Source organism: Xiphophorus hellerii, chromosome 11, assembly GCF_003331165.1.
Source record: "Xiphophorus hellerii strain 12219 chromosome 11, Xiphophorus_hellerii-4.1, whole genome shotgun sequence".
In the NCBI taxonomy this organism is placed as follows: Eukaryota; Metazoa; Chordata; class Actinopteri; order Cyprinodontiformes; family Poeciliidae; genus Xiphophorus; species Xiphophorus hellerii.
Window position 1 is genome coordinate 28,040,120 of NC_045682.1, and position 27,523 is coordinate 28,067,642.

Sequence of the window (27,523 nt, forward strand, 5' to 3'; positions counted from 1 at the left end):
TGGTAGTTTATAAATCACTGCATTAAAGATTAAAGATCTGCTGCTGTTAGATCCTTCCAGATCTCTCAAACATGGAGAAGCAGCTTTCAGCTTAATCTGGAATAAATTTCCAGAAAACTGAAAAACTGCTGAAACACTGAGTTTCTCTAAATCGAGACTAAAAACCCGCCTGATGCTTTGATGAAACATTTGATGATTTTGATGGCAGAACTTGGAAAAAAAGCAATGCTTCAGTAGCAATGCTTCAGTTGTTGATGACTTTGTGTTTTATGATGTAAAATCCTTTGAACTGCCTTGATGTTGAAATGTGCTACAGAAAAAAAACTGATTGATTGATTGATCTGTGTGACTGATTATAAGTGGAAAGAAAACTATCCAAACTATGCATATTATATTTTCATTTTACAAAACCGTCACAAAGCTTCAGACTGTTTACCTACTAGATTAATGCAGCGTTCATTAATCCTCATAACAAATTTCAAAGTGTTCTTAACGCCATGTTAGTATTAACACTTTGTTTTCTTTCTTAACTGAAAGTAAAATTACATGAGTGAAAATTATTTAGTGATTGAAATTAATTGGTTATTGGAGGAATAATGGATCCAGAACCGATATTTGTGGTCTGTACTCTCTGCTGTGGCCTCAGGAAACAAAACATCCAGTAACAGTTTGGACTCACGTTGATGTCCTCCAGGTCCAGGAAGTTCAGGATGATGCCGTTCCTCTTCCAGATGATGGGCGGGCGCAGCGTTCCCTGGATGGCGCAGGTGAGGACGGCGCTGAGGCCCACCGTTACGGTCGAGGTGCTGATTCGCTGATCCTCCGCCAGGCTCAGCTGCACAACTTCTGTTGGTTTGAAACAAATCAATCAGAACAGATGAAGGAGGCAAAATGGAGGAAAACGAGGAGGACGGAAAAACAGGCAGGTTTTAAATCACATCTAAATGTTTGTGCTGATGAGGTGAAACTGCAGCCAACTTAATTGGTCTGATTACCGCCGGAGCAGAGAGGACAAACATCTGCCCACTGTGAAGATGGATCAGAACCACGGATCAGAACCACGTCTCATTCCTCTCAACAGGGACATTTATTTTCTCTCAACATTCCTCTTTGTGTTGTAAATATCACATAATGCACAATTATTATTATCACAAATGATAATTTGATACAGTAAATCCCAACATTATTTAACCATCAGTTTACAGGAACAATCAAACATTTTTATGTTTCCTCTGGTATTTTTGATATTTTATCTCATGACTAAGAAACCATCACCCTAATTTTTAGATTCCTTCACATATTCCCCATCAGATTTAAGTTGAGACTCCAAAACATTATTTTCACTTCAAATCAGAAAAAATATCTTGGTAAAATTAAAAGATTACTAAATAGGACAACTCTGGGCTTTGGAAGAACATGTCAATATGTGTAAACATTCATCCCTCTGGGTTTGGGAGGAGCCAATGGGCGACAGGCGAGGTCACCTGGACGGGTCACCAGTCCATTGCAGTAAAACAACAATATTTTATATATATATATATATATATATATATATATGTACAAGGACGACAAAAATAGAGCATTTCCAAAATTTAAATTGTCTGGGATTTTTTTTTTTTTTTTTTTTACCCCTCCAGGGGGTCTTTTGTGGGCTCTAGTGTCCCTTAAATGACAGTAGGCTGACAGGAAACGGGGGAAGACATGCAGCAAATGTCGTAGGGTCCGGGAGTCGAACCCGCGACGGCCGCGTCGAGGACTCAAGGCCTCCAAATACGGGTCGCGCTAACCACTATGCCACCACGGCACGCCCTGGGATTTTATTGAATGTCTCAAGTGAAGTAAAATATCTTGGCCATGTGTTGACAGACCGTCTGTCTGATGATGAGGACATTTACCGTCAGGTTCGGATGTTATGCGCTCAGGCAAATATCCTTGTCAGTAAGTTTGGATTCTGCTCTGATGAAGTGAAACTGAACTTGTTTAGGTCATATTGTACATCACTGTATACTGCACATTTGTGGTGCAATTTTAAAAAAGCCAGTCTTCAAAGATTGAAGGTGGCTTATAATGATTGTCAAGAAAACTGGCATAGGGTGTGAGATCTTTCCGGGTGCATGCAGAAAAGGTGCATAAGAAGCCTGAGAGAAAATAAGTAATCTTGTAGTTTGATTAAAAGCTAATTAAGTTGAATATGAATGAATAGTAAAATGACTACAAATAATCACATAATAACCTTCTGAAATGTATTTTCTGAAATGTGATCTGTAATGATTTCTGTAATGATTTAACTGTGGAAAGATTATGGTCGATGATTTATGGTTGATGAATTATAATAAGTGAGAGATGTGATTAGTATTAACTGAGGATCAAACTTGTGATAATTTGAAATCAATTCAAACAGGTTTAACAACAGGTTGAATGTGTTTACTGAGTTGTAATAGATAGAAGTGAGTTATAGGAAAAACGACTATGCAGTACAGCCCTGATAACAGGAAATGTCGCAAGCAGTTCTGAACAGATGGCCAGGGAGCACAGGATGGGTGGTGCGGTAAGTTTGACTGAAGCAACAGGTTTGGGGAAGTACGGACAGGTTGGGAAACTTTGGGACTTTTTCACGAGACACAGCAGATGTTCAGGAAGTCACGTAGACCAAAAGCTCCCCATACACACACATAGTAGTGAAGTATATATAAACGGGCTGAAGAGAGGAACTGACGGTTCCCAGTCCAGCGGCGCAGAAGAAGAGACAACCAGCAGGAGCAGATTGAGCTACGGACCGCACTTCAGAACCACGGGGGAGCTCGGACTTCACACCGCTAAGAAAGGACTGGATCCCATCGCCCCATCTCTGGTTCTTCATTCGACCGTCGGTCTCGTCTCAACCCAGCACTTTCATACTCTGCAACAAGACTTGGAGGAAGGACAAAGACCCCTAAGGGATAAAGAACTGGGTTTTGCAAAAGGATTCGGACCCATTCTGCTTTGTTTCCTTTCTAAGGAGGATTTTTCCACACAAGGCAAAGACCTCAACCAAGGATGCTAGAAATTCCTGTTGCCAAAAGATCCACCATCGTTTGGGTATGAGTTGAATCTGCTCATTGAGATTCCATTTCAGAACGTGCGACTTAAAGTTAGGGAAAGGAGACAGGGTAGTATGATTGTACATGAAAATTTTATTACACTGTTTTTGAATTATATACGATTGATTATTGATTTGTATGTCGCATATCCCTGCTTAAGCTTGCTTAATAAATTTATATTATAAAATTCTAATGAGGTTGGTGGACATTGGAATTAATAGAGTCATTTAATCTTTGTCCAGTTCTTTTAATTAAGGTAAAACTAATGTACATGATTCCAGTAAATAGGAGGCTTCGTAATTTCCTTTGGTGAGAGTAAATAATGACCCTGGGACTTACATCTAAGTCACTAAACATAATCTAGCCGGTTCCAGGTGCAAGTTATGATTTAGAAAGTGGGCTACCGTTAACAGAAGTGGTTATTGGAATTATGCAGCTGCGAGGGCTACTCAGCTGATTGTTTCTTAACTGTAAAGGGTCATAACTTCTGGATTGGAGGTAGTTAGAGCTAGACGAATCACTTTCGCCACCAGTTTAAGTAGATTATCTCTTATAGAGTACTTTTAGGGTAATACCCAGGTCTCAGAGATTTTCCGGACCTGTTAGACGGAGAACTGGTCAGTAGGCAGCCCTGTGAAGTAGTGAGGAGTGGGCGGGGCTGACTATTGCAGGATAACCTTCATGGCGCCCCACGTTGGGCGCCACTTGTTGTTGCGCAACACCCCCCCCCTCCTTTCTATCTCTACTGTCTCACTCTCTGCTTCCTCTTCTGAGAGGGGAGATGTGCTACCAGCTCTCCTTCTAACGGGTTAATTGAGTTTCCTAAATCTGCCGGGATTTACCCTGTCCAGGACTGAAGTAAACTCTGTTTAAGCTGGTTTCGAGAAACGATTCGCCTGGTTTCTGACGGCCTACATCCAGGTGTCCCACCCTTCTTCCCCCTGTGAATTAGCCAGACTGAGCAGCCTACAGCCAACTAGTTTCACAGAGCACACCTGTTAACGGTCGCTCGTTCTCTATTTTACAACTTGCATTTGTTATTGAACCAGGTAGGTTTTAGTGACTCGGGCGAGTCCCAAGGATGACGTTTTAAATTTGGGCTACCAGCAACCTAAAAACATTTTAAACTTTTTCCTCTCCAGAATCAAACATCACAGCTATTTTACAACCATCAAAGAACTTTAAGGTGACTCATTAACTGAATGTCCACAACATCTTTTAGATTTTCTTTATGTTAAATATTTTATTAGTAAAGCATTTTTGCAAGGGTCAGTACAGCTTAATTCAGTAGCAGAAATAATCAAATAAGTAAAATCAATCATCTAGTCTATCTTTCCCTACTGCTGATACTGAGAATTAAAAAAGGAACCTTTGAGAGAGACGGACGGAGTTTGGTGTTTCGAACCCCAGACCTGGCTTGATGATGAAGAAGGTGTTGCAGCAGGAGGAAGATGTTGATCGGCGAAGGCCGGGATCTCTGTAGGTCTGATGAGCTTCTTCTCCGCATGGATGCTGAGGTCACACAGGACTTGGTGCTGGCAGGAAAAAAGGCACCAGTTCTTCTTCTTTGTCTTTGCCTTTGTCTTCATCTTTGTCTTTGGGGTCTGAACCCAGCCGATGAGAGAAGTGCGATTCGAAGCCACAGGTTGTAGGGCTGACGGGTTGGTCCCCATGGCAGGACAGTCTTCGCCTCCGTGGCCCCGGCTCTTCTTCAGCTGCAGAGTTCTTTGTCCATCTCTTGGCTCGAAGCTGCCCGGAGGATCCAACAAAAGGTTCCTCTTTTGCACCCACCTTTTATAGGGTTTATCCACCCCCCCTGGTGCGTTTGCTGTCTGCTCAGACAGATGATCTCATATCCATCACTGTCTTACAGACATTTCCGGATGTCTGTGCTAATGTCTCAGGGTTGCTCAACCTCCTATGTCCCGACATTATGTCCTGATGTCTGCTGCCTGCACAACCTTTCACCTACTCTCTACCTCCAACATATCAGTGATGTTTAATTGCATTTACACCTTTTACACCATTTCAAGTTCAATGTCAAAATCACATTTATATCACATTTATTTTCTTTAGCTTCTCTGATTTAGCATTCATTTATAATTTTATAACCATAACTTATATCACATTTATTTTCTTCAGCTTCTCTGATTTAGCATTCATTTATGATTTTATAACCATAACTTATTAATCATACTTATTATAATCCTAATGTGAGTTATTACAGATGTTTTTCTGAAAAGAAACCAAGAATAATCCATGATTCTAATTATTTGATACTAAAGTTACAGTTACTTGTTTTTCTTGTAAGTGTTCCCACAAATGTTCGTGTAAATATTATTACAAGTAAACCATTATTAATATAAGTATTTTACTTTGAATCTTATCAAATTACCAAAATGTTTAGATTTAATTCTTTAAAACTTTCATGCTTTAAAATAAGAAATAGTCTCAGCTATTTTTTATAAATCTGCAGGCTGGAAACTTACTTCCTCTTTTTCCAGGAAACCTGCTTTTCCTGTTTAATGACTCTCTCTGACTGACTATGATTTCTTATGATTAGATAGAAAAAAGTAGAATTAAAGCAAAGTTTGCATGAGACAAAACAACACACACAACCAGATTTATTTTATTGACACCTAAGTCTACTGCTGGGCCTTGATGTCACTTGAGTGATTCATTTTAAAGATAACTTTATTTATTATTACTGTTAAACTAAAATCTCCAGCATGGGGAAGTGGGATGAGCTCGGATTTTCTTGACATGATGCACTGAGACTCTTGTTAAATAAACCCAGATGGACCAGAGCCAGTGAACTGTTTGTATCTGCTCGCGTCAGCACTTTAAGAAAGCTTATGTTTTAAGAAAGCTTATGTATAAATTTATTTGTCGTTTAGACGAGTCTAATAATAGAATTATAATACTGTTGACTAATGTTAAATATAGTGCAGTAAAATACTCATCTGTACTCTGGAGACATTGGTATGATTCTGAATGGCTAGGAGTCGTTTTTTATTGTACTTTTTATTCTTTTATTGTCTTTGTTTTCCTTTTTATGTAATCTGGACTCTGAGCCTGTAATAAAATCTATCTATATACACACACACACACACACACTTTTTCAGAAGCCAACGAAAAGTATTTTTGTTTTATTTGCTCCAAAACCTAAAATTTGAAAGAAATGTTTGTTTACTTTGATACTTCACCCAAACTTGACATTGTAGTTCTTTTTTTATTTTGTAGTAATATAATATAATATACTATGTAGTAATATACTACTACATAATTATTTAGTTTTTGAAATTTGCTGACCTCTGACCTTAACTGTTCTTGTTTTTTGCAGCTGAACCGGGTGAGTACAGCAGACTTATGGCTTCTCAGAGATAACTCTGCTACATTTTTAGACCTCTTCGTTCCCTTCAGTTCTATCTGACACCACTATCCGCATCCATACGTCTGTTTATTGTATCATAACTTTGCAACATAAAGTCAAGCAAATCTTTACTGTTATGACAGAATGCCAGCGATAAGGCCAGTGGAAACAAACCTTCACTCCAGCAGCCACAGGTGACAGTATTTCATTGTCCAAACAGACTTTAGGTAAGATGGCTAACAGGCTCTGAGATGTTTGTGGGAAGCCTCCTGTCACAATGCAGACTTTGACAAAAGCAGTTGTAAAGGACCCGAGGATATTAGCTGTCTGTTCCTCGCAGCTCTCCCAGTGACAGATGAATGTGGGATGACGGCTCGGTCTGCCAGTGGCTTCTCAAAACGCCAAGGGTGCTGTACACCGCCGCTCCAACCAAATTATAACTCAGCACATCAGTAATCTGGGTGGCAGGACAGGCTTTGAGTGCCATGTGACAGATGAGAGATGAAGTGCATTGATCTGGCTTAGAGGGCCAGTTTCAGGTCGCGCCGTGAATCTCAACTAGACGCCAACGATACGAGACCGGTGAGGTTTGCAAAGTCAGCAGGAGCAGCCGACTGTTCAGACGGACATCTGAGGCCGCTTTGTATCGATTCTTTAAAAGGGAGACGAGAATGTAACGGCTTAAAAGTCTGCTGGTGAGAAAATCTCTTTAGAGTTCAGTTCAGCTGTAATTAATAGACTGTGGCAGATAAAGCACAGCGAGGCAAAGAGGTTATTTTAACAGCTACAGCTGGAACATACAAGCAAATACTGCCTCCCTGGAGTCCAGGCTGAAACACGTAAAAAGAGGAGGGTTCGGGAGGAAACAACTGAAATCTGACTTGCTGTTTAAATATTTGCATACATACAAACATACATTTTCCTGAGACTTTCTTTTAGATAATAGTTGTACAGATAGTGATTTCACCTGCAACACCTTTAATAACGCTTGAATATTGGCTTTTTAAATGAGAAAATAAAACAATGAGAAGTATTAAAAACTTTCTCTGCGTGTAATGTGACGTTAATAACATCTAATGAACAACTACTGCTGCCGGAAAATAAATATAACCATTAAAAAATAACTTGGGTTTATACATGTGGAAACCATGAAACCTGCCAATAACTTGATTCAGTTTTAACATTTAATGTTCACTTCTGAATCAGGTCAGGTTACAAAAGATCAAATCGATTATGTTGCACCACAAATGGCCCCCGGGCCGCACTTTGGACACCCTGTCAGCTGAACATGTTTCCAGCAAGAGGAAAATGGAAGAAATTCATACCGAGTTCAAATCTCAGAAACAGGAAAAGAGTTGGATGAAATAAGAAAAATGCAGAGAGAACGAAGAAAAGCATGAAAAATAAAACCTTGAAAAAAAAGGAAAACACAGCTGGAGTCAGAGAGAATTAAAAAAACTAACTGATATTTGACTTGAAACAGGTAATAAGATTTAAAAAAATGTCTTTCCATGTGTCAGGATGAAAAGACATTTGATGCAGAGCAGGTCGAATATCTCAGAGTAAAACTGGAGTTTGTCCCTTTTCTCCCTCCGTACGAGGCGAGCCCCTGGTCAGCGAGAGAGAGACGTCAAACCAGGACGCAGAGAAGCAGAGAGGAGGAGCGCAGTGACGTCTTTTTAAAGAGAAGCAGGAAGGACGCCTGCAGGAACCATGAGGGGGGAGAAAACCGGTAGAAAGGTCAAAGGTGAAGCTGTGGGATGCAGTGAGCCGGACCAGAAACTAAAGAAAACTATTTCACAAAAACAAAATATGAAAAGAACAGGTACATTGTTGTTTTGGAAATCAGTGTACAAAAAAAAAACAAAAAAAAACCTAAAATGCAAAGAGTGCTTCAATACAACACTGCAAAAAACTAAATCTTACCAAGTATTTTTGTCCAGTTCCTACAGCAAAGAAATGGGGATTTGATTTACAAATTAATTGACTTCAGTAGTTAGATACCGAGTTGTTTTAATTGGGATATCAGAGTACAGGTAACTATTCAAATGAATTCCACATTTTCACACTTATTTGAAAAAAAGAAATAGATCTGAAAACCATGTGTTGGTTTAACACATAAAATCCTAATATAATGTGAAAAGTTTTACTTGTAAAAGTTACAGTAAGTAAACATGTTGGTACTGTCAGCAAATTTATAATTTAGTTCCAAAGATTGTAATTGACCTTCAGATGGTTTTACTTGACCTTAATTTGCGCAGGTGGTTTTAACGGGACCCAAGATCTCTTTTACAAGAGAGACCTGCTTTTAAATTGCAAACAGCGGCAAAAAAATGTAGAAGTTACTAAGATATGAGCTAAAAACAAGAGCAAGTTTTAAACACCACAAATGGGAATAAACGATATAAACTTCATACGGTAGAAACAATAGAAATTTAGCCAACAATACAGATCTGTAATCTACCGGCTAACTGCGGTAATGCTTGTTGATGATGTAACCGATCGGCATCAATACAGAGGAAGCAGGAAGCAGCGCAACAGAGGGCAAGGGAAGAGCTCATTAAAAAGGCAGATGCAAAAAACATTAATTATCTTTACCTGGTTTTGGTTTAACCTCCGGCGATTTTAGCGCGAAGCTCAGGAGGAGCACAGCAGATGTCACGGTCAGACAGTGGGGAAGCGAGGGATAAAGGCACAGGGCAAAGTTCGCCGAGTCCAATGGACCTGGTTTCTCACCTCTTACCATGATGCTCAGAAGAAGCACAACAAATTTCACGATCGGACAGCGAGGAAGCTCCAAAACCATGCAAAAAGAAAAAACTCGTAAAAGTGCACAATGCGACCCCACAGGAGCGAGCACAGAGTCAAAACCAGTGCGGTTTAAATGACCCCGTCTCTTAAGACCTCAGGAGGGTTAAACAGTCAGACCAGGAGCAGAAAAATGTAATCTGCAGTGTGTGGAAGAGAGAAAATACAAGCAATTTGTTGTTTAATGAAGCAGCAATGCAGCCGATTGGTTCCAGTCACAACACTGGAACAAAAGGCAGGATTTTACGCAGACATCCATTACATTAAAGTTATTATGTTTCTATATAGAGATATACTGTATTTTCCATTTATATATTTAACTTTGAGTCACCCATCGAGATTTTCAGGGAGACCTGGCAATGATTGGCAGCAGCATAAAACAGAAGATGCATACAAACATCCACAAAAATGACCCAAAAAAATGTTTCAACACATAATATATATATTCCACTCAAGTAGTATGTGATTGTTTTTAGTTTCTAATGTAAGTTTAATACAAATCATATCATCAGCCATCACATTATGATATGAATTTTATGTCACATTCCTGACCACAAACCAGCTGGGCTGTTAAAAACAGCGACGCCTGAACAGCTTTGCCTCTCCTGATTAGTCATGAGCGCATGAACCTGATGACTAAGATGAAGTTGAGAGAGAAACCACATAAACCTGCTCTCTGTGAGAACGAGGTCTTCATGCCTGACTCTTCAGATCCCCCCCTTTATGTCACCGCACGGCGGTGGTGTCACTGTTCTGACATCACTTCCCCTCCGTTCATGTAAATCATGTACGACACGCTGGATTACTCATATTCATGGGAGCTAGTCTGATTCGATCTGATCTGCTAGATTAATTATTTTACCCACTGCAGAGTGAAAAGCATCTGCTGCCAAACCCAACACGGATTTATTAAATAAAAGACTTCTTTAACAGCAACTTTAATTAGACTAAATGTTATTTTTAACATGTTTTGTTCGGCTTGATGGCTGCTATGCAACAATGAAATGTCAGGGTAACCAGGCATTCTTTTGGACTGTAAGAGTCAAACACAAAGATCCAATAATAGTAGCACATGCTAACATTATTAATGTCCTTTAAAGGAGCAGAAAGAAATACTCAAGTGCCTTAAAAGGGGACATATCACAAAAAAATCCACTTTTTGGTCCTTAAACACATCTTGTAGTCAAAGTTCAGGGATGCCAAAGTTACGAGTGAATAAGTTAAACTCTTTGGTTGTGGAGTGAAATAACACACAACTCATTATAATGTCACACAGCCTCTTCAAAGCGCCTGGTTGAATTTCATTTTTCATGGAAATGTCACCACATCAGTGGGGAAAGTCCTCTGTGCAAAGACGAACGCTTCAACAAGCTTCACCAGTATCTAGAAGAATTTGACAAAATAATTTGTCGGACTGAAGGTTCAGTTCATTCTCTCTATGGAAACACTTGAATAACAAACTTTATATTAGATATAAATTCATTGTATGTTTATATCTTAGTTATTGTCTTGATAGCAGTAGCATTGTGCCTTCTGCTAATGTTAGCACTGTGTGCTAGCTTTTACCTCCTTACATACAGTAAATATCTGTACTGTATGGTTGGATTAGGATTATAAATGCATTATTTCAGTCGGTCTTGTTGCTAGCGTCAGCTAACTCATTAGCTAACTCATTAGCTAACTTGTTAACTGTGTTGAGGCTTGTTTATGAGATGAAAGGCATTTTCTGTCTTGAATTTATGAGTGGAGATGGGCATGTCTTCCATCGTTGACCTCTTTTAATCAATTCAGTGATAAAAGGTTGATGGCGTCTCTGCTCTCAAACTACAAAAATGCCCGAATGTGGTGGAGTGGAGCTCTCTGTGATCTGGAGGGGGTGAAGTGACTCAGATGCATTTAAAGAGACGCCACCAAAGTCAGATGCTCTAAGACACAACTCAGATTTTAAAAAATGGTCAAAGACAGAAAATATTCAGTTAACGCGACATTTGACCCCAAAGTTACCTTGTTAAGACACTAATCCTGCCCACAGCATCATAGATCCTCCACTGTACTTAACAGGAGTCTGCATTATGCTTTATTGACATTCATGTTATATGTTAGATACTAAATTATTTTATTAATGTAGACAAAGTACAGTTTGTATTTTCCATTATTTTAGTGTGAGATTACACTGCTGCAGTAAAAGTTCATCTAACTGCATGTTGGATGAGTATCCAATTCATTTCAAGAGTTTACAGAATGTATTTTAATGATCTTAACTGACTGAAATCTGGAAACAGAACAACCCTTTCTGTGTAATTTGTGCAGTTTGAGTATCTAACATGCACCTTGACGGAGAATGTGGGGAAAATCTGCTGCAATTATGCAGGGAATTTTCATGTTGATGGAAAAATAGCTTTAAGTTCCTCTCCAAGTCACACAGACTTTCATGTACAAACTCACAGCTGATGGTGGAAAATGCAGTGACCTGCCCACTGGGAGCAGAGTCAGGGCTCAAGGACGCGCTCATGTGCAGTCAGGACCGATCTTCTGATTAATGGCAGATGTGCTGAACATCCTGAGCCGCAGCTTTTAACCCATACTTCATCTTTAAAAATATCTCCTGTTTTTACTGCAACCCAGCTTACAATTCACCTTCATTACTGCATCCATTTAAAAAACAATTACCTCTGTAAGTGTTGTAAAGTTTCCTGAACATAATGACAGCAGCAGGTACGTACAGTACATGTAATGAGACAGAACTCCCACTGGAACCCGGAGAGAGCACAAATTATCTCGGAGTGTCACTGTGCATTTGTTATGAACTCGGCTCTCTGCAGGCGACCTGCAGCCTTTAGTAAATACATCATCAATATTTCAAACACACTGACACCAAATTAATGACACGCAGCATTTCTCTTCAGCCAATCAATAACTACACACGCTCTTAATCATATGCATACTGTATATACTTCACGTATTATTTAAATGTTACACGCAGCCTGATCATTTGCTGTGTTTCATGCATAAAGGCTCCGGCTCGTCTGCATCTCTTTTGTTAAACAAGCACTTATTCTCTCTCACGGATATGCAGAAAATCATGCTTTTTCAGTGAGTGCTGGCGTGGTGATTATTCATGGGGAGGATAGCGGGGATGAGCAATCAGTGGCCAGCTCATTAATCATGCTGGATGCAGACCCTTAATCTCCTCCACAGGTACAGAGGAATCCTCTGTTAACTCTTCCTCTCTCTTTCCACCCACCAGCTCATTTTCTCCCGTTCGCATCTTCGGCTGCAGCTCTCTGTCCTTCGCAGAACCTCTAACCCTCTCCATATCTATGTGACTGTAACTGCCTGTCAATCTCTTTTTCTCCTTCTCTGTGCTTCTATTATGCTTTTCTCCTTCTCCTTTCGTTCCACTTGATGTGCGTCTTTGCCCGGCTGTCTCTCCATTTGCTGCAAAAGCCAAATGTTAGCTGCGTTTTCCTGAAGGACTCCTTAACTAGGCAGTGAATATGCCTTGTTAGGATCACAGACCAAAAGATTGGGGGCAAAAACGAGGCAAGTATAGTAGAAATGTGAGCAGTAGGGACTATTTTAGGAAAATATGTCACAAATTGCATCAATAAAGTGACTCCAGAGGATTTCAGCTGAATATCTGTCAAAGGCTGATATGCTGCCAGGGAAACATTCAGAAGAAAACGGAGGGCGATTTCTGGTGAGGATGGAACAGTTCAACAAAACTGCTGCACAACATGGAGGCATACAAACTGGAAAGAATTATTTTTATTGCATGAGAAAAACTTCACAGTTAATACACTCACTGGTGCCAAGAGACTAGATTTTTTAAGAACTCTTCTACAGTTCCTCAGCAGCAGAGACAGAAATTTCCTCAAAGGTTTATAATTTACATGACGTCACCAATCAGTCGGTCAGAGAGATTTAGAGGAAAATCGTGGTGCTACCCCGACAGCCGTTACCCAGACAGAGGGCGGGGTACCATTTATTACATACCCAAAACCCAAACGGAGTCTGGAATAAGTTGAATGAAACTGATAGACAATGACTACCACATGTTCATCTGCACAGAGGTAACTGATGGCAAAGATAAAAAATTCTCTCATAAAAACACTTATTGATAGTCAAATCAAAGGTCAATAAGTGGAAGTAGTTATGCTTAACTGTGTGTGTAAATTTCAACGGTAACTATGGCAGCATGAAAACGTGCTGCAGTAACTGCGGTATTTACATTTAAGCATCTTTATATGTTAATCCCTATTTTTAAGCTTTTCCTGAAGGCAGATTTTCACAAGCCAGTATTATTTAAGTCATTGCTCACACGTTTTGTATGTGCAAATTTTAAAAATATTTTTAATTCTAATTACACAAACTATTAAATTTTTTATTTTTACTTAGTAAATAAAGAAACACTAAGCAGTTTTTTGTAGTAATTTCTGTAGTTTTCTGTATATTTAAAGGGTCTTGCAGGTTTGCCAGATTCAAAACAAAAACAACAGAAAACCATACCCTACATTTTTTAAAATCTTTTTTTGGATCCTTTTTGTCTTTTTAGCAACAATAACAGTTTATGACATACTATTGCTTTTTTCCATTAAATGGTCCTCCCCAAGTCTGCATTTTAGTAAAATCATTGGATGTTTTTCGTCCATATTCCTAATAAATTAAATTAAAAGGAAATCCCGGATCAATACTTTATGTTGCACATTTTAAAATTAAGATATTTTTTTTCCATCAGCGAAAATTTCACCAACATTGATTTTAAATGTAGATCTGCATCAACTGTCTGAACCAGCTAAACAATTTTTAGGCTATTCTTGAACTGTGATGAAGACAAAGGGCCACACAAAGTTGCTCTAAGGGCTGCTAATGGCCCCTGAACCACTTCTGTCCCCCATCTAGACAGAAGTTTTTCTTGTGTCATTATTAAAACCTTTTGATTCTCGGAGTTCTGTAAAGGTTGTGGCCCAAACTGGAAAGCACTAACCCTTACTAAAGCTGATGAGTTCGATATGAGTGAAATGGTTTTTAAAACGAGCCTCCATATTTCCATCCAGCTTCCTTTTATTCCTCTCAGCTGCTCGTCTCTGCAGCTGCTAGCATGCACAGCCAAAACTTAACCCAGCTGGCTGGGAGCTAATGCCAGCACCTGGGCCCTTTGCCACTCTTTGGTGTGATTGCTGTTCTTATGCTATTGTTTGGTTCAACATGTGAAAACCTGCAGGGGCCAAACAGACACAGGCTTGATTGTAAAAGTCACACAGACACTGTCCAGGATTTATATGGTTGAAATGGTAGATTTAGAGAGCTGTGTTTGTTTTTATCATCCATTGGTTTGAATATTAACTTTGTTCTGAAGTACATAAAAATGTAACATGTCCTGTTTTTATGCTTTGTTTGAAAGGAAACCAAAGCAGCTTTTAACAGTTTAATGCCTCATTTTCGTTTGTCGGAAAGGATAATAAAAATCTAGTTTAGGTGATAGATTGGAAAGAAAAAAAATCTTATCTTCTCACTTTTATTTGATAAAAGTGAGAACACCAAGTCTCAGAGGCTGAAAAAGCCATCCTGCTCCGGGAGGATTAGTGCCAACAAGCTGACAGTCTGGAGCTAATCTCCCATACTTCATTTGGCCGGATGAGATCCAATTCATTAAAACTATATTCTCATCTGACAGTAGCATAAGATCTCTGACAATCTCAGTAATCTTTCATCTTTATGGAAAGAAAAGGCCTGGATGTATCTGCTTACTGTAAAACTCTGGAGCATCTTGTGACAGCCTGGCTAAGTGCTCTTTCTTGTAGGAAAGCCATTTGAGTTTTGCAGCCAGCAACAACTCGGCTCTGCTGGAGCCGGAGCGTGACCCGACCCGAGGGCCCGCCTCTGCCCAGGCAGAACGCACAATAAGAAGAGTTTGGCTGTATGTGTCCAAATGCATCAGCAGGACTAGTTATTTAAGCTCTGTGGGAAATCTTTGTGAGCGTGGAGACTTTGAAGCATTCACAAACATTTTAAAAACAGCATGGCTACTGCTGCAGGAAGGCCTGTAATGCTCTTTATTTACACTGGAACGAGGGCGAAACACTGAGGGTAAGGAGCGAGGGTATTTTATGCTCTAAAATAATAAACAGAATTCAGTTTCAAACAGGAAATTAGATGTTTGTTTGACTTCAGCTGAATTTTTATTTTTAGTTAAACTTAAGTCTTATATGCCCACTTTTCCCTTACATTTTTAATTAAATCAGTTAAATCCTTACATATTACTTATATTCTATAATTTACTACTGATTTCATATCACATGTTGTAGTTCTGATCCCTAAATTAAAAGATTTGGTCTCTCAGGATGATCAATTTTGCTAGATGATAAATTGTCCCAGACGTTATTGCGATAAACCAAAGGAAAACAAAAAAAAGCGAAAAGGTTGATCTGACCAGAACCAAGCTGTAACTTTGTGACATCTTAAAGACTCAATATGCAGAAAAAAACCCCCACAATACTAAAAATGAGCTGCAAAAAACTGGATTCAGAAATGTAATGTAAAGGAGGACTGAGTCAGAAAACTGCAGACCGAATTTACCTGTCCCAGGTAAGTTAGGCCAGAAATCAGGGAAGGTCAGGACCAATCCAACAATAGGAAGCAGAAAAATCTTCATTTACTTTATTATTAATGGTAAATGATAATAAAGTTTTATTATTAAAACTTTTACTTGTCAATTTCCAAAAACCTAACCAGATAAATGATTTTACTCCTGTTTCTTTAAAAAGTAGTTTCCTTTTATGCATCGGCTCCTCATGGCTTATTCCAAAGGTGTTTCACGGGTTTTATGATTAATGGTCTCAATAGGTTAGATAGTCCCAAAATAGATTCTCTATATTGAGAAAAATGACTTTAAATAAAGTGACAAAGGCCTTATTTTAACAGCAGGAATGTTGGTAAAACACAAGGCCGGACCGGGCCTCATTGATCCGTTCTGACAGAGTAATTTGGGTGAGAAATGGCAGAGGTTCAAGTGTCGTCAACAACAATAACAAAGTGCACCTGTGATGAAATGCAAAAGATAAAAAATGGTGTCATTTTTACATGATGTAAAGTTTGACCTTTATCAGTTTTCCAATTACGGATCAAAGTCTGGTGAATTTATATGACCTGATTCTACCTGCATCAAATTTTCACAGCTTTTAGTTTAGTTTGCTAAACAGCTTATTTTCAGATTTTCATCTAAATGATGACTAATATGCACGATGAAGCTGTTTCCACCATCTTGGAAGGCCAGGTGACATGGCATCGCCACCTCATGGTTAAACTGCTGCTGCCTTACTGCAGTAAAATTCATGCTGCAATATTTTGTCAAAATCAACTCAAATCATTTGGATTTTCAATCTTTTCAAGCATAAAAAATTCATCCATACAACTTGGATCATGTTTTACAAAGGTCAAACACGACACTTTATAACTGTTAATGTCTCAGCTTTTCACATCCAATCTGAAGGCATTTCTTTGGAAACGGCCACAAACGAAGGACTTATTGTAGTTTTACAGACACGCTGAGCAACGCTTTGGCCTTGAATCTGAAACGGTGCAACATCGAGTCCATCGCTCTTGGAAAAGTGCTTCTTCACATGTCAGAGATAATTACCCTCAACTAAAAATACCCTATTGGCTTCATTTCTATATTAAAGTGGTACAGACCAGAGTTTGGTAATAACCAGTTGAAACTTTAACAGTAAAGAAAAGTTAATTTTTTTATTTACTTTTACCTGAGTAATTTTATTATGAAGTATTTCTACTCTTACTTGAGTAAAATTTTCTACCCACTGAATGAAAATCAAACATGTTTTAACCAAAAATTCACCAGAAACAGACTCACCTGCAGTTTTTGTTAAAGTTTGAGACGTTTTTTATTGAAAGAAACCGATTTGGAAAAAAAAAGTCTTGTTATATTTTGTTACCTGTATGAATTATTGTCATTTTGGTTCTTAAAATACCAAAATTTCCTCTTAACTTTATAATTTGGTCCATCTGATATAATTTTTAAATATTAAGTGATTATTTGATCAGTTACTCAGTACTTGCATAGACTTTTTAACCAAACAGTTTTTTACTCGAGTAATTTCTTGGACGGATCCTTTTTTCCTTTACTTGAATAAAAATATATTGAAGCAGTGCTATTCTTATTTTAGTATAATTTTTGGGTCCTCTACCCTTGCCTGGCTACAAGATAAAATATACTCTCAAGCTGAGGAAACTACCTTTGACTTTAAGAATTACAAATTTTTAAATAAGTTTATAGTTCTTCCATATTTTGTATTAATAACTAAACTTTTGGTTGTAGTTTCATAATATAATTCTTGTCTATTTTACTGTAGAAATAAGAACTTATTTATAGATTGTTTTCATGCAATCAAAAACCAAGGTATAATTATTTCTCTTCTGGTCTTTTTATTGTGGGTAATAATAAAACATATGCTGATTAATTGGAAGAAAGTGAAGCAAACAGTGACTGCAGCACTGCTCTATTATATCAGCTAACAGGCTTTTAAAAAGCTGCTGATGAGTTGATGAAGTTGATTAATTGCTGGATAATTTATCCTGAAGTACTCCCTCAGTAATGAATTATGGGAGAGTAAACTTTGTCTACAGCACGTTTACTCCACTCTGCTAAATCATTATGGATCCTCCAAGCATGACAGGAATCTTGGAAATAACTCTGAAAGTTTCAGGCTAAATACCTGCATGCTTGCTGATTAAATTAGACGTAGGCAGCGCAGCAGCTCGGAGGGAGAAGCGTCTGCTCAAAGAAATGATCCCCAAGCGGACCTGTAATGACCCCGTGTGTGTTTACAGCAGATAGTATGCTAATTTCTGCACACACAACCCGCCGCATTAAGCATGCAGGTTACCAAACGCTGCAGCACAGCGTCGGTACGGAGGGTTGCACAGCTCTGCCATCATGGCTGTTCTGCCCATTATAACTGATTTTACAGGTGGCGTCTGTATTGGGAAGTTAACATATTTATAGGCCTGTCACAATAATCCATAAATCCATTAATCGCACGATAACTTAAACTCAATAATTTCCATTTGCATGATTTATTGTTTTTCTGTTTTCTCTCTTTCTACCATAAACTGGATGATAAAACTCTTCAGTCTGGTGCTTTTTAAACAACCTGCTTTTTAAAAGATCATTTTTTGAATTTTATTTGTTGTTCTGTTTATTTATTTTGGATATTTAAAATGTCTTCCAGTTTCAGTGTTAAATGCTCATTAAATGGTAAATAGACTGAACTTATGTAGCGCTTTTCCAGTCATTTTGACCACTCAAAGTGCTTTACACTAGAGTCACATTCACAAACACACACACATTTATACACCGATACGCAGATCAGTAGGCAATTTGGGGTTAGGAATCATTCTGTTTCTCAACACATTTTAAGTTTACAAAATACCAACTAAAATAATATTTTATTATTTTTGCCCAAATATTTGACCACATATTTAGAGAACGCCAAAAAAAAAAAACAACTTTAATTTTAGTTTTATAGATAATTTTTTATTTTTACCTGCATGACAATCCAAAAACCAGAAATACTGGAACAAAATGAAAGAGGCCGTCTGACTGAAATAAATATTGTACATTAGAAACAAAATGACTAACAATTCCCTACATTTTTGGGTTTTTGTCTTAAAATTAGTTTGGTTTAAAATAATTTGTCAATTTTCAGCAACAAGAAGTTGAAAGAATAGTTTCATGTAAGTCTGGTTTTAGTGAATGTTTGTGGTTGAATTATTAAAATAAAGTAAAATTATAAAATTAGTTTAAAAAAAAATTTAAGTAATATATTGGTAATAATAAGGCAAGAACACATTCCTAAAGATCAATAAACTTTCAATTCTAATGAACATAAGACGCTGAAACTTGCAGACGTTTTAAATATTCAAAAATAATAAAACAAAACAAATAAAATTAATTATAATGTTTCTGTAAGCAACATTTTCCTTCAAAACCAGATCTAGTTGAGACCACAGCACCAGACTGGAGACTTTTATCATCCAGTTTTTGGTAGAAAGAGAAAAACAATAAATCATGCATATAGAAAATATTGAGTTTGTTTTAGTTTATCATGTGATAAATTGATTTATTGCTTATTGCGACAGGTTGGATTCGACTGGCTGACAGGACGCATGGAAAGACGCTGAGGTCACAGCAGGTCAGCAGACTGGACGGTAAATCAAAAGGTTGTTTCTGGTCAAATTAATGAAAAATCCGTTTGAAAATTCATTAGGTTTCACAGTTGAACCCAGAAAAACCTAATATTTAACGTGTTTGTGTTTGTTAAACACAAATGGTTTCTATAATGTAAAACTTGGTGTTTCTGATGCGTTTGTTTCTCACGGCCGAGTCGGGCCGTCCAAACAGCTCCACTACTCTGACATTAATATACATTTAATACACTGACATTAAAATTTAAGATTTCCCTCTGCATTTCTGGGCTTCAGTACAACGACTCATCAATGAGGATTGACCAGTTGCTGCTTCTGATGTAAGATTTTGCCTGGAAAAACAAAGCAACTAAACAATGAAATTGGCATTTTGTAAAAAAAAAGAAAGTCTAAACGTAAAACAATCTCAGCATTTGTAGTTTGAACAGACGGATCAGTAGGAGCCTGCAGCAGGTTCAGCAAAGCTCAGTTTTCCTGCTGGGACTCTGCATCCTTCAGCTGCACTCCTGAGAATCAAGACTTTGGTGATTCCAGGTTGCTCTGCTGTGATCAACATCTTTTTCCCTTCATTCTTCAAACTGTTTGACTGTTTCAACTTCCTGAAGCCATCAAGGATGCTGTCTGAAGGTCAGCTGAATGAAATCCTTTGACAACCACTAAACGGTTATGGCTGCTGGTATGAATGGTCAGCAGGACTACTTTAATTCTTTTTAACAGTTAAAGAAAAGCTCCGGCTTCCTGTGGGAAAACTAATTTAAACTTCTCTAAGAAAAAAGTGTCTTCTCCTCAAAGCAACTCCTGCTGAAACACAGAAGGTTATCTGCAGAAATATCTTTCACAAAGTTTAGTGATGCTTGGTGTTGGGATACCGAAATGAAATGAGGACAATTCTGCAGATTTACCTCATTTACAGCAAATTATACTGCAAAACACAAAATCTTACCAAGTAATTTTAGTCTAGTTTCTAGTTCAAATATCTTATTTGCTGGAAGAAGTTCTTGTTCCATTAAAGTAACTTATAAAGCTAAAGTAACTTATAAAATGGAAAAAATGTCATTACCAGTGAAATAATCTGCTAATGGAAATAGATTTAAAAAAAATCAATATTAAGGAATTATTTATTTAAAACAAGCATCAATAACTTGCTAAAATATTATTTCTAAGTTAGTTTCATCTCATTTAAAGTGTATTAGGATATTTGCACTAGAAACCAAACAAAAATATCTGGTAAGGTTCTGCATTTTTGCTGCATAGGCTGCATGTTTTGTTTTTTTCCATAAAAGATTACTTTAAATTTATTTTACAATTTTAGATTTTCAATACTTTTTTAATCATTTTAATGGATTAGGAATTTCTAAAAGGGATTCAGGAATGGTTTTTCTGAGTTTGTAGCGCCCATGTCTCTTTTCTCTGAGAAAACAGAGGACAGATATTCTGCTGGACGTTTCAGGACTGGCCTGCAGATGAACGAGTTCAGACCCAGTCAGACCAGTTAGACTGCAAGAAAATGGACTGAAGAGAAGAAAAGGTCAAAGTTGTCCTAAACTCTGGATTCCGCTGACAGTGAACCGTTGCTTCTCCAAATGTCCAATGGGATCATTTACAATATCACCTAAAAACACCGTCATTAATAAAGAATTGGAAAACATCCCAGCTTCACCCTCCACTGCAGGAGCAATTTAGTGATAGAAGATTTTTTCCAGTACAGTGGAGGAGAAATACGACAGCATAAATGGTTCAGGGATGAAAACATTAAAATGTTGGATCTATGGCCAGAAAACTCTCCAGACCTTAATCTCATTGAGAAATGTTGGTGGAAAAGATGCGACTCTCAGAGCGCTGATGAAGCAGAAACATGTCAAAATTATTCTGAATTTTGCCCATAAGTTGATATTCAGTATGTCAGGGTCAATTCTGGAAGATAAAATTTGCATAAAATAGATATAATTTGCAATTCTTGAAAAAAAGATATTTGTGTTAATTTTTGAAGTTCATTATATGATGTAAACATCCAGAGGCGGGTAGAGTACCTAAGAATTATAATAAAGAAATACTTCATAATAAAATCACCCAAGCAAAAATAAAATACACCTAAAAGTAATGTTTTTCCAAAAAGTTACTCAAGTAACTGTAATGGAGTAAATGTAACTAGTTCCTGCCCGACTCTGCTAACGTCTAGCAGAGTGATGTAACTTATGGCTCCATTCAGACATAAGAGCTTTGACAACTTTTGCTTTAGGCACAAATTCAACGTTTTCTCCCAGTTCTCATCAGAAGAAAGCATTCACAGCGTCTAAATATTCAGAATAAAGTTCAAAAGAATTGAAAAGAAGACAACCCAAACTGTTAACGAGCCTGTAAGAGAGGGAAAGAAAGAAAACCTCCACTTGCGTAGAAATGCGACCTTGTCACAGTTGGTGACCTGCCTGTTAGCGGCTGCCTCTGTTGTATCGCGTTGTTCTACGTTGCATCATCCTCTAACTTATGCAGCTTGGTGAATTTGAGAAAACACATTTTACAGACTCTGCTCCTCACACTGCTAAAAAACAAATACTGTCACAGTTGATAGTCCAGGTTGAGTAACGTGTGTCTACCTCTGTCCTCTTAAAAGCATCAGAAAACAGAGGAGAAAAGCACAGATGTTTTCCTGAATTACTTCCTCAGATTAAGAGTTTAGACGCCCTCTGGCTGAAACACATCCAAATCTAAATTACCAGCTGAGATTGATACATCTGGACACTTAAATCATCCAGATAAACATGCCTGAGCAGGACAAAACAAATGACAAAAACCAACAACTGTCCACTTGTACAAATGGTTCAAGTTTTATTCTACAAGTAGTTTGTAAAGTCAAGTAGATTAAAACGTCTGCTGATCATATTTATTCAGCCCCTTTATTCTGCAACTCTAAATAAAATGCAGTCTAACCAAGTTTTTTAAAGAGCCATATTCACAGATGAAGGTCGAGTGGAGAGCTGCATTAATCACACGGTTAAATAAAAATAAACAATCCACCTATGAACAATGAGAAACACGGCTAACCTTACCCTCAGGGATGAGATGAGCTGTGGACGTCGCTCTATTTACCTTCTGAAAATCAAAAATACAAACATCAATATTTGAGTCTTTACCTTTCATGTCAACATGTACGTCATTACTTTCAAAATAAAATAAAATATTTTGAAATCCTAATATTTAGTCAGACTTTTGGTGAGTGACCTGATAATCACCACTGATGGAAACCAACATCTGCTAACTTCACATTCAGCTTTAAATGCTTCAGTTGAGCATTTTGAATCGTTTCCAAACAGGTTGACATGTTGTTCACACCTTTTCTCTCTGCTCTTCCTGACCTTAAGGGACATGATAAAATATTTATTCATTACCTTCTATTTATCTTCAGGATCTTTATCTCTTTCCATGCCTTGACTTTTCTCCTAAAGGCTCCTAGTTAATAACATAAGCAGGTGATGCATTTTTACAGTCTAAATATCTGCTTTCAGTATGGAAACAGTAAAAAGGAGAGACTCTAAACTTTGTGTTGGACATGATTATCTGAGCGTTTTGGATGTTTTGAAAAGGTACAGGAAGTAAAACCTCATCTTACTACTTTTACTTTCATTCCTCCATAGATCTCCATTATTTGTTTGGAGATCAGTTTGTTGCCATGTTTGTTGGCCCTGGCCTCCATTCAGCCGAGAAAAGAAAAACTTCTTTCATTAAATGCAACCTTATCAGTATTAGCATACCATCTGGAACAACTTTCTGATGATTTGCACAAAACAGATGTTTGCCCAAAGAAAACAGGTCTGACTGCATCTATTGGACAATATTTCTTTCTCTCACACACAGCAGTGTGAGGTTATCCAGCTGTGACTGATTTCATAGCTGTGCTCTCACCTTGATTGGTCGTTTCCCATTTTATATTTATTTTCCAAGTAAAAATGCCTTTCATATCTCTTTACTGTCTCTTCCTTGTTCTGAAAGTGCATTTTCAGAGCTGATAAAAGTGGTTGCTAGAGGGGATTTGCCAAGTATGATGAGAGGAAAATAATGGAAGCAAAGGACCTCAATGCAAGCAGACATTAAGCCAGAGTAGACACACACCCATACAAATACACACTTGTTTGAAATTGAAGAAGGGTGTTAAAATAAGGAGGAGAGAGAGGAGATTGTTTCACCGCAGAGGCAAGACAAAGACCAAATCAATGGAGGCATGATAATAAATTATGTCCTCGCTAGAAACGAGTTAAAGAAGAGAGATAAAAGCAGACCACATGCTGCGCCACTAACAGCCTGGAGGCTGCTGTCTGTGAATTATGGTGTGCTGAAACACACTCGCTGCCCTAGGGGCCCATCGGCTGCAAACCAAAGAGGAACGGGGAAAAAGTCGTAGTAAGAAAGTGTCTGAGAGATGAGGGGACCAGAAAATAGATGTCAGAGAGGATAACGGGTCAAACCGAAGGCCCTGGAGGCGCAGAGGAGCGTGGATTTACATCTCTATGCCTAATTAGAGACATAACGATGAAATTAAAGTGGGGAAAATGAAAGACGGATAGATGGAGATAGAGGGATTCTGAGAAGCGGAAACTGCGGGTGAAATTATTCAGCGTGTGGGTAATTATGAAGGATATTAGATGTCTGGTCGGACGGTGAGTGTGTCACCAATCAGAAGTCATAACTTAATAATCCTAACATGATACTCTGGATGCACCGTCAGAGTTTAACAAGTGGATTTTTCCCCAGTGCAACATTACGTCCACTTAGCGGTTAGGAATACTCAGCTGAACTGAAGAAATGGTCGCCAACAGGAGAGGGTGGAAATTACTCTGAGTCTTCCTCTTGTTCTACCCAGACACCCTGCTGGGCCTGTGGGCTTGATTTAGGTTAGCCTTTACAGCTAAACAGCTAAATGGGCTGAATTTACACACCGACTGCTGTTTTAGTGGAACACTGTCCAGCTGAGGGGAAGGACTCGGCATCAGGAAACGTCTTTTCAGATTTACCAAGATCCTAATCAGCAGCTGAGCTTCACCGGGTGAAGCCTGAAACTAAAATACATTAAAAGTAATTCATATTCTGGAAAACCTAACAGTTTATTTAGTTAATGTAGAGTTTCATTTAAACTTTATGCATCATCTATCTTTGCTGGTAACATACTCAGCCTTTGGTTTGTAATTTATATGCACATATTTCCCTTAAACTCTTATCTTTTTCCCCTTGTAATAAATTTGAAGTTGTTTTTAGTAGTTTTTATAATCCTAAAACTATATTTCATTACGGATCCCAAAACAAAGTGAACTCCGTAAAAACTAGGCTGCACTTATGAGTTCATCCGAATATTTTAGAAAATCAAACAAGTTGATTTATTGATTACAATACTTTGCCCTTCATTTCACATTATTGACAGAAACCAAACACCAGTCTAGTTTATACACCAAACAATGTTCAAGACATATTTTACCATAACAGTAATTGTTTCTTCCAATTAGATGCCTGAACTAAAGTTTCTAAATTAGACACAAATTGCCCACCATGAAGAGGGCAACCAGCATGTCAACTAACGTTTTGCACAAAACCCAAAAACATATTTACCATTTACTTTACAATTATAAGCCAAAATGTAGCAAAGTTCCAGGTTTTATACAAAATTTCCCAAAAGATGTTATGTGAGCTAATAAATATTTGTTATAAAGTTTCAATTCCATTTTTGAATTAAAAGGATATCCCTATCTGAGTTTTTACAGGTGGATATTTTACATTTAGGCAACATAAACTGGTTCCAATTGGTTCCAATTAATTGACACAAAGACTCAGATCTTCTCTAAATCTGGAGAAACAAATCTCCAGAAAAAAAGAAAGACACTCTTTTTATTCATTTATGACTTTTTACATATTTGTGCCATAAAAAATGGAGTAGAGGTGAAAACACACCAACAGTTTCACATCTTAAACCCAAAATGGTCAGTTTTAAGTATGAACAATTAATTTTTAGCACCATAATCACACTCAGCAATCTTTCACTTCTTATTTGCGAGTTAATTACTCTGAAGTACAATAACTAAACCCGTATATGTTGAAGTCTGGTAGAGGTTTGTGAAGCTCAGTGAATAATGCCTAATAGAAGCTGTGCAACAGAAGCATATCTATAACATCATAAACAGGCAGATGGCCCACTGCCTCCATTTGTCCTTTGAGAACTGCTCTCATCTTCCTTTGTGTGGACGCACACTGGAGCTGAAACGTTTCAGACGATCCCTCTGTTTCATAAAAGATGCTCACTGCTGAGCCTGGGAATGTCCAGGGCTGCACCTGAAACTACACAAATCTGTAACGTCTAACTGTTAATCGTTCACTTCGCTCAATTTGCCTCCTTAACTCTAGTTCTCCTTTTATTTTCCGTTTCTCCTATCCGCTGGGAATTAGCTGCATCAGGAAAGTGTTCCACAAAATAAATAATTTACAGATTAAACAGACAGCCACAGTTGCTATGGCAACCTACTGGGCATCTCTTACTATTGTATTCACATCACGGCAAGGTGACCACGGCTTTGAGGCGATGCTTCTGTGTGCCTGTTCCTATGAGACGCAGCATCGTCTCTGTATTAAAGTGTATGGTCAATGTACATTAAGTAAAAATGGCTGAATTACAAATAACTACTTGTGATGAATCTGACTGTTTAAATCCTGATTGTTCAACAATAATTTTATGTTTCCCTGCTATAAGACGTGATTGGTAGCAACGCCCGGTTGACAGAGATGTTTCTGTACCGAGGCATGGATCATTTCTGTCACATGTTCTGCTGCAAAGCAGTTTATGCAAATGCAATACAAATATGACAGAAATTATTCAATTACACCATTTCTTAATCTCATGTTATGCTATGCAAACGCTCTGTCTGTTCGGATGAATTTTCACTCATGTCAGGATGCTGAACGGCACATTTTCTAAATAATTCAGAGTGATAGTTATGTCAGGACTGATGGTCAGATGATCATTAAATCTAGGCGGCTGTGCATCATCAGAATACATTCATGTATTCTTTATGAATAATGCATAAGATTGGGTGGTATAAAGGTTTGTCAATGAATATTGCAATGACAAAAGCAACGTTAACTCACTCTTTTCCTCTCCCTTGGTCTTGGGATCATTAAGATAATATAATGAGTTTCCAAGGACAGTTAAAGTCCATCCAAGTGTCCAGATTTATTCAAGCAGAGCTTTTAATGCCTTGCACTTGAAATATTATAGTCTAGCAAATATTGTGTCATAGCAGTCCCATAAATCTGGCAGTACATAAAACGGAAAGCTTCACAAAGTGTTCCAGGGTTTCTACCAAACTGAGTAAGATTCATTACAAATTAAAGACGAAATTAATTCACTTGATTTTACTTTATAATTTAAGTAAAACAATTTAATAACCTTTGACATGTTTCCAAGCAAATTCTAATTAACTTATACATTTCCAAATCAAACGATAGAAGACAAAAGTTACAAAAATGCTTTAATTGTATTTTCCTTGAGACAACTTAACAGCTTTCGTTTGCAGGCTTATGTGGGAGGATAAATTCTTTCTGACAGTTTTCTGCTGCCTTGCATCATGGGGCTTATAGTTTTGTTACAGCACTAAGTCAGAACTAATTTAAAGCTTGCAGCTCATTTTGCCAAAAAAAAAATAAAAAAATTAAAAATTAAGAAGCAATGAATATATCAACTTACAAATTTAAGACATAAAGTCAAGACCTACAGCAGTTCTGTAAATCTGGGTCTATTTGTGAGATTATTGAATATAAGGAAACTAAAAGCCTTCCAGAAACCCCTTCAGATCCTTTCTCCCCTGGTTGTAAGCCTATTGATGGTTCTTATATTTCACATTACATTTCCTTTCACTCAACAACACGTATTGATCCGAGTGTGTAAACAACCAGAGGCGTTAAAGAGGCGCTGATGTTTTTCATGTTCTTATGGAGAGCCTGCTCCATTTATGTTTTTGCAGAATTTAAATGCTGCATCACTTATTTGAGTTCATATTAACAT

The 27,523-nt window shown here is 37.7% G+C and overlaps 1 protein-coding gene across 1 annotated transcript in view; it reads right to left on the bottom strand.

The window, feature by feature from the left end:
* The window catches only part of fstl4 (follistatin-like 4), a 216,392-nt gene that overhangs the window by 35,367 nt on the left and 153,502 nt on the right, over positions 1–27,523 (bottom strand). Inside the window, exon 7 of the mRNA XM_032576485.1 lies at positions 680–846. Within this exon, the coding sequence (XP_032432376.1) occupies positions 680–846 (167 nt within the window). The remainder of the gene's footprint in view (positions 1–679; positions 847–27,523) is intronic.